This window comes from Belonocnema kinseyi, chromosome 2 (assembly GCF_010883055.1).
Source record: "Belonocnema kinseyi isolate 2016_QV_RU_SX_M_011 chromosome 2, B_treatae_v1, whole genome shotgun sequence".
Classification (NCBI taxonomy): domain Eukaryota; kingdom Metazoa; phylum Arthropoda; class Insecta; order Hymenoptera; family Cynipidae; genus Belonocnema; species Belonocnema kinseyi.
This window is the reverse complement of record NC_046658.1, coordinates 182,596,081-182,604,540: the sequence shown is the minus strand read 5'-3', so window position 1 is coordinate 182,604,540 and position 8,460 is coordinate 182,596,081. Positions and strand designations below refer to the sequence as shown.

Here is an 8,460-nt window from a genome sequence, read left to right as displayed (position 1 = left end):
TTTGAAAATACTAAAACGAAAAATCGATCTTTGAACCATGGATTCTCAAAGTTTAGACATTTATTCCACCCGTTAGTGAGATTCCAGGTTAATTGCAGACTCAAAAAGCTTTGGAAAATGGTTCACAAAAAAAAATAGGCACGAAAAGTCAAGTTTTTTTTTGTTTAAACTGCATTTTGGGATAATAAATAAATTTTTTAAGGAATTTCATTGGCATTTGTCTCAATTTTTTCTAGTGTCGAATAGTCTTAGTTATTTGCCGTTGAAAAGCAGTGTCCCGGTTGTGGCGTTTTGGCCGTTTAAGGGTTAAAGGCTCTTTGAAATTTTAACGATTCAAGGCTTTCTATGTCAAACAAATTAGTTAAAGATTCTTTACTTCTAAATATTTGGTTTCAATTTACTTGTCTTAAATAAAAATTCAAATATTGCTAAATATTCAATAATTACTCTTTTTTCAATTAAAAATTTCGAATTAAATGGGTCAAAAATTGAATATTTTAGACAGAAACAATATTTTAAATTTAATAAAATCCTTTAATTAAGAATATATTATTATGATATTATTTTTAAGTTGAGAATAGTTGCTAAACTTTCAGTCACTTTCAGTCTTGAGGAAAGCATTAAAAAATTCTTTAAAATAAAAATGTAAGTTGAAAAATAAAAATATTAAATGGAACATTTTTAAAGTAAAAAAGTTTGAATTATGCATTGTAAGCTAAATGATAGCATAATTGAACAACATAAAAATTCAACTGATTATTTAAAAACTGTTGAAATCGAACGTGGACAGATATTTCTTTAACAAATTTCTAAAAATCCCGGTAAAAAAATTCACTGTCATTCCCCGGTTTCCCGGTCCAGCGGCCCCTGAAAATCTTTTAAAATCTTCTGAAAAAATATAAAATGTCCTGAAATCATAAAAATGAGGTTTACTACACTATTTTTAAAATCTTTAAAATCCTTGAAATTTTTTGAAAGTTGTAAAATCTTCGTGAAATGTTTAAAACCTTTCAAATGTAGAATTCTGGTTTACTGAAACTCTTGTATTCATTTTTAATCATTAAAATATTTGAAATCTTTGTGAAGTTTCAAAAATTTTTGGTGAAATCTTTTGTATTCATTTCAAATGATTAGAAAATGTTAAAATCCATGAAATCTTTGTGAAACATTTTGCAATATTTTAAAATTTTTTGAGTTTTTATGATACATATCTTTAATCTTTGTTTGTGAAATCATTGCAATCTCAAATTTATTGAAATATTTTGAAATGGTATAAAATCTTTGAAATTTGGTGTAATATACCCATTTTGAAATCTGAAATTTAAAAAATCTGAAATCTTTGAATTGTTTTGTAAAATCGTTTGTGTTCATTTCAAATCATTAAAATATTTTTAATCTTTGTCAAATATTTTGAAATCTTCTAAAAAAGTTTTATATCGTTGCAAGTCTTTAAAATTTTTGGAAATCTGGACAACTATGCCATTTTAAAAATCATTGAAATCTTCTAAAAGTTTTAAAATCTCTGCTAAATTATCGAAATATATGTAAAACCTTTGAAATTTCTGTGAAATTCTTTAAAATCTTTTAAATATTTGCAAAAACTTTCTGAAATTTGTTCTATTCCCTTAAAATCATATAAATCTTTGCGAAATATTTTGAAACCTTGTAAACTAATGAAAAATCTTTGACACCGGTTCTACTTGACTCTTTTTTAAATATTTAAAATCCTTAGAATTTTTAAAATCTGCGAAAAAAAAAATCGAGTTCTTTGTGATATCTTTGAAATCTTGTAAACACCCCTTTTTCAAATATTTCGAAATCTTCCGAATTATTTTGTACCCTTTTGGAAATCTCATCTATACTGAAAAACCCGAGTGATCAATCGCTCAAAAACAGTTTTAAAAAAGCCAAAATAACAAAAACAAAAAAATCAAAATTTCTCGTGAGAAATTCAACAAGGTTTTCAAGGTCGCTCGACACCCTGGCGATTTAACCTACCTGTACATAAATCGTCGAACACCAATATCCCAGTTTCCACCGATGGATCCGACACCCACAGTGCCCACACCCCCGACAATGTCAAAATTGACGTCAAGAGTTGCGGCCGCAACCTGGGATGCCAATTCTCGCGGCACATGGTACTGATCATAATCCTCCTCAGATCGGACATTGTGGATGATGGACTTGAAGGTCTGCTTGCAGAGGGGACACTCGGTCTTAATCTTTGACCACTGGAGAAGACACGTGAAGCAAAATTGATGCAGACAGCTATCAGTGAAAGATGTGTTGACGAGTTTTCCCAGACAGATGCTGCAGTTCGGAGGTGGAGACGAAGAACCATCACTTCTCTCGCTTGTGCCTGGACTTCCCACCGCTCCCTCTGCTTTAATTGGCTCCTCCGGAACCGTCACTGCAGCCTTTCTCTCCGTTTGTTCTTCCATTTTCTTATCAGTCAAAAAAGAACATCTGCGGGGAAAAGATTTTTCCATTTTTTTTTTTTATCAAAGGGGCTAAACCAACCAGTCAAGAGAATGGAAAAAAAAATAACGACATGTCGGGAATTTTTTTTTGGCTCAATAAAAAGATCAATTGAAATTGAGTGAAATGGGATTAATCTGGATGGAAAAAAAAGAAATTTTTTTTCGATTCTATAGAACAAGAGACGTACGTAGAATTTTTTTCTCGACATATTGATTTTTCACGACATAATCCTCTGTTGAGGAAAGTTTGAAATTTCATGAAAAAAAATCGTTAGACAATTATTTATAAAAAAAAGGCTATGCAATATAAAAAAAAATCCTACGTACATCCCTAAAGAAAGCAGTTTCGAATATATTATTTAAACTTTAGATCGATCGGTGAGGATTTGTTCGATTTATGTTTCCGGCTAGTTAAAAAAAAAACGGTTACGAGAAAAATAGGTTTAAAGTTTTAAGTACTCTAAAATCACCGGTGCATAGTTGAGAGGCGTTGCAGCAGAAATGAAAATTTGGTCATTTGGACATTTTTTCCGCCATCTTTTGACATATTATTTTTTAATATCCTGAAAAAATACCTTTTGAGCAAAAAAAATAATTGATTTTTGAAAATTCGACACCTCAAAGTTCTTTTATATTCAGCACTTTCTTTAGAATTGTTTATAATAATTGAATTTTTAAACTAATAAAAATTAATTTTTACTGAAGAGAAAAGAGAAGATAAATTGCCAACCAAAACTTAAATAATTAAATTTGAATTATCTATCCAAAAAGACGACTATTTAACAAAACAGTTGAATTCCAGATAAAAAGGATGACTTTTTGGTTAAAAAGGGTGAATCAACTACAAAAACATAATTAAATTTTCAACCAAATATATAAAGAATATAAATAATATATAAATAATAATATATATAAATATTTTTATCAAAAAATATAACTTTTCTACCAAAGAATGAATTTTCAATCCAAAAGGATTAATTTTTTATGCAAAAAGAAAAATATTCGACAAAATAGCTAAATGTGCGACCAAAAAGATTACTTTTTGAAAAAACAGTAAAATTTTCAATCCGAAAGAAAAAATTTGATGTTAAAAAAAAAAGACGAATATTCCACAAATCAGTTAAATTTTTAAAAAAAGGACAAATTCCGTGTCTAAAAATATTAATCAGATTTCAAACAAAAAAATATTTTTCAGTTAAGCAAGAAAAAAAAGTCAAAATTATGGAATTTTCTTTAAAACAATTGAATCTTTAATAAAAAAATATGAATTTTCATTAAATAGATTAATTTTCGACAAAAAAACGACCTCTAAAGAAACACGTTTTCTATTAATAAAAATGGAAATAATATTATCAGTCATTTCTTATAAAAAAAATTTTTTTATGAAAAAAGCTCAAAACATTCTTACATCAAACATTTCTTACCAATTTAAAAAAATGGTTTAATTTTAGTAAAAGTTGGCCTTGTTTTTAAGGAAAACATTCCTTACAAATGTACTGTTTTTTAAAACATTTTTTCGTTAAAAACAATTTTCTTAATTTAAAATTCCCATGAACAATATTTTTTTGATTTTTTAAATCGTAGAAAAACAATTCTTTTTAGAGATTCGATTTTTGGTGTGACAAGTACCCTAAAATGGACTATATTTTAAGGACAAAAATTTGACTTCTAATAAAAGATAAATTATTAAGAAATAAGGACGAATTTTCTTTCCAAAAAGACAAATTTTCATCAAAACAGTTGAATTTAAGACAACAAAAATAACTTTTAGAGAATGTAGTGAAATGTTTAACAAAATAATTATATATTCAAACAAGTAGTAGAATTTTTAAAGAGAGGTAAATTCTGAACCAAAAATATAATAGAATTTTTATTTTTAAAAATTAACTTAAAAAAAAGATAACTTTTTAACAAAATAATTAAAATTTGTAACCTAAACAGATTCATTATAAACCAAAAATATAAAAGTAGACTTGTCAATTAAAAAGAATAAACTTTCAACCAAAAAATATGACTTTTTAGTAAACAATTTTTAACCAAAAGAGACCAGTTTTCATACAAAAATATAATAATAGGCTTTTCTATTACCAAGAATGAACTCTCAACAAAAAAAGATTAAGTTTCTACCAAAAGATGAATTTTTAATCCAAAAAGATCCATGTTCACCAAAACATGTGAATTTAAGATAAATAACATGAATTTTTGATTTTTAAATGTTGCAGTTTCAACCAAATAGTAGAAATTTTACCAAGATACCAATTCTGATAAAAAAGTAGATTTCTCAATTTAAAAAAATTAACTTTGAACCAAAAAAGTCGAATTTTGAACCAAAAAAGGCGAATTTTGAGTCGAAAAAGGACGAAATTTTTATCCAAAAAGACGAATGTTGAACAAAACAGTTTAAATTTCAACCAAAAAAGATGACTTATTGAGAAAATAGTTAAATTTTCAATCCAAAGGACGAATTTTTTATCCAAAAAGACAGAATATTCCAGAAATCAGTTGAATTTTTAAGTAAAAAGACGAACATTTCACAAATCAACTGAAATTACAACCAAAATAACGAATTTTCTATCCATAAAGACGAATATTCAAAAATATAATAATAGATTTCTCAAATTAAGAAAAAAATTAACTTCGAACAAAAAATGAAAAATTTTTGACGAATTTTTTATCCTAAGACAAATATTCAAGAAAACAGTTGAGCTTTTAACAAGGATGACTTTTTGAGAAAATATTAGAATATTCAGCCCAAAAGGACGAATTTTCATCCAAAGACGAATATGCAACAAAACAGTCGAATTTTCAACAAAAAAAAAGATGACTTTTTGAGAAAATAGTTGAATTTTCAATCCAAAGGTCGAATTTTATATCCAAAAAGACAAATATTCCAGAAATCAGTTGAAATTTCAACTCAAAAGGCGAACATTCCACAAATCAACTGAAGTTCAACCCAAATAACGAATTGTCTATCCATACAGATAAATATTCAAAAATATAATAATAGATTTCTCAAATTAAAAAAAAAAAAAACTTCGAACAAAAAGTGAAGAATTTTTAGCCAAAAAATATAACTTTTCTACCAACCTATGAATTTTCAATCCAAAAGTACGTATTTTTTGTCCAAAAAGACGAATATTCGACAAAAAGTTGAATTTGCAACCACAAGGACGAATTTCTATCGAAAAAGGCGAATGAGCCACAAATGTGGTAAACTTTTCAACAAAATGATTAATTTTCTATCCAAAAAGACGAACATTCCACAAATCTGCTGAACTTTCATCCAAAGGGATTTACTGCTCCATTTTATATGTACTTTACTTCCCAGATCCAAATTTACATAAATTATTGATTACCTCCCTCCAAAGATTTAATCGAATCCGAGATACTAGTCTTTAACTCACAACTTAACAGCTTACTTGCTTAGAATAAATTTTATTTATACTTCCTCGAATTCAAGCTAATAACTATTTTCTTACCAAAATCCCAATCCCAAGGTACGTTCTACAAGAAGCAAATTTATTCGCAAGAGAAAAAATCATTCTGCTTTATGAGCCAAATTTTTTGGTAAATTCTGTCAATCACTTATCAAACTTGCAGAAATGCATCAACGCGTTCCGATTATCAAACAGCAGATTTACTGATACATAGTGATTCGAAATGGCGAATACTGTGACTTCTCGGAAAAAGTCTACTTCCTGTTCACCGGAAATAAAAATGTCACAAACCTCATTGAGCAAAGGTGAGACTTTGAAATTTAATTTGTATTGTAAAAAAATTGGAGAAATGTAGGTAATCGTGAAGACTCGAGTAAAAACATTGTATCCGCCGCAGTGATTCTTTTCCCTATTGTCAACGGGAGGTCTCCATTTTATTTGGGACACGTAGGTGAAAATACGAGTCATATAAAACGTATATCTTACCAAAAGAGAGAGAGCTGCTTTTTTGACGCGAAAGGACACTTTTTATGCACAAATTTGTAGGAAATTATTCAAATCTCCTCCATTATAAATCGACTTCGTCAAAGACAAGCGGTGGCTGACATGCACGAAGAAAACCTCGTTGATGGTTGATTTCGTCACGAAACAAACAAGCATAGATGAGAAAATCGATTTTGGACGCGCTCGACAAAGACAAGTCGCTGTCCAAAGATGACAGCACTGTCTAATTCTGATTTTTTTTTCGCGAAAAATGGGTAGAAATTGTGAAAAAGAATAATTTTTGGGACATTTTGCATTATTTGAACCTATTGGGATAATAAACAAATTCGTGGTAGATTTACGGGAGGGATAATTGTACACTTTTTGAGAGAATAGAAATTTCCAAAACCTAACCTCAATTTATCTGCTGGTCGACTTCTCCAGAGCGATAAATTCACTGGCCGTATGATGTATTTTACACGAAATATTTGATATTTAGACACTGATAGATAAATAGCTTCTTTTTTTCTAATAATCTAGGTTTTAATATTGTTTTATCTGTAAATGTTGGAAAATTAAGTTATATATTACTCTACTTCCCCTACCTACAAATCACAAATGATGAATGCGGCTTAGTACCGGTATTCATAGTTATACCGCAGCGCTCCGCGCGTTAATTTGAATAATTTGAATTAAAATATCAAAAATAAAATAAAATGTTTAGGAAATTTATTTAAACGTTTGAAAACGAAAGTATAGCATCCGAAAAGAAGAAGTGCAAATTCAAGATTCCCGAAAAAGGCACCTTAGACAAAAATTGAAGAAAGTTGATTTTCTATAAGCAACGCTTACTTTTCATTTAAGTTTACGCGCGTAGAAAAACGTGGGCCAATGTGCGCAGCGTGCGCAGTTCAATGAAAGATCATATGCGCACTTTATTTGGCAAGTGTCATGCTGTCATCTCGCGTAAATAAACCAGATGAAAGTGTGTCAATTTTTGCGTTTTTACTGCGGAAAGTAGTAATTAAAGTGTTTGTGGTAACGGAGAACACAGAATCAAGGTTTAGCGATTACTTGAAAGAATTCTAAAGAGTAAGTTCTGTTGATAATCTTCCATCATTTTCTTCAACCTAACCTCTTTACGTGAAGTGTTAATAACACGTCAAATTTTGAGACGTTTATATCATTTAACAATATTTTTACCTGTAAATACAATAAATCAGTAGTTCTATGATAAATTTTTTATTTTAAAATCAAGGGGTCGAAAACTGTTATCAAAGTTGTTGTAACTTCTGGTCTTTTTAGTTTTCAGATTTTCAAATACAATTTATTTAAAAACACTTGTAAAAATTTGTCGTGTGCTTTTACATAATTTTAGAAGAAACTGTAAAATACCACGATTATCGTATTACGGGTTACATTTGTAAAAATAACTTTATATTACTGTATTTAACTATTGTTGAAAATTCATTTTTTTTTGTTTGAAAATAATTTTTTTAGTGGAAAATTTCTTCTTTTTGGTCATCAAGTTTGTTGAAAATTTTTCTTTTCAACTGAAAATTTAACTACTCAATTTTTGGTGGACAATTTTTCTTTTTTAGTTGAAAAATCTTCTTTTTTGGTAGAAATTAATCTTTTTAGTTGAAAGTTTATTTTTATGGTTTAAAAATTCAACTATTCCAGTTGAAAATTAGCTTTTTCTGTTAAAAATTATTATTTTTTTAAACGGAAAATTAAGTTACGAAACTTTGGGTAGCCAATTGATATTTCTAGTTTAAAATTCATGTTTTTTTGGTTGAAAATGCAACTATTCCAGTTAAAAATTCATTATTTTAGTAGAAAATTCATGTTTTTGGTTTAAAACCCAACGAATTCCAGTTAAAAAATGACCATTTTAGTTTAAAATTTATCACTTTGTTTGAGAATGTAACTATTTTCTTGAAAATTAGTTCTTTTTGGTTTAACCCTTAAACGGCCAAAACGCCACTACCGGTACACTGCTTTTCAACGGCCAATAACTAAGACTATTCGACACTAGAAAAAATTGACACACATATATT

At 28.3% G+C, this 8,460-nt stretch overlaps 2 protein-coding genes across 3 annotated transcripts in view; one reads left to right on the top strand and one right to left on the bottom strand.

Annotated features, from left to right (window-relative positions):
- The window catches only part of LOC117166930 (E3 ubiquitin-protein ligase Topors-like), a 35,228-nt gene extending 28,236 nt beyond the window's left edge, over positions 1–6,992 (bottom strand). Inside the window, exons 1-2 of one of the 2 annotated variants that reach the window (XM_033351396.1) lie at positions 6,815–6,992; positions 1,999–2,466 (exon numbers count right to left, since the gene is read on the bottom strand). In XM_033351396.1, coding sequence (XP_033207287.1) covers positions 1,999–2,441 — 443 coding nt within the window. In that variant the 5' untranslated portion in view covers positions 2,442–2,466; positions 6,815–6,992. Of the gene's footprint in view, positions 1–1,998; positions 2,467–6,403; positions 6,548–6,814 lie in introns of those variants that run through there. The other variant, XM_033351395.1, reaches the window with a different exon arrangement.
- Positions 6,993–7,345: 353 nt separating this feature from the next.
- The window catches only part of LOC117167408 (coiled-coil domain-containing protein 130 homolog), a 12,197-nt gene continuing 11,082 nt past the window's right edge, over positions 7,346–8,460 (top strand). The window contains exon 1 of the mRNA XM_033352308.1: positions 7,346–7,492. The gene's annotated coding sequence lies outside the window, so the exon portion shown is untranslated. The remainder of the gene's footprint in view (positions 7,493–8,460) is intronic.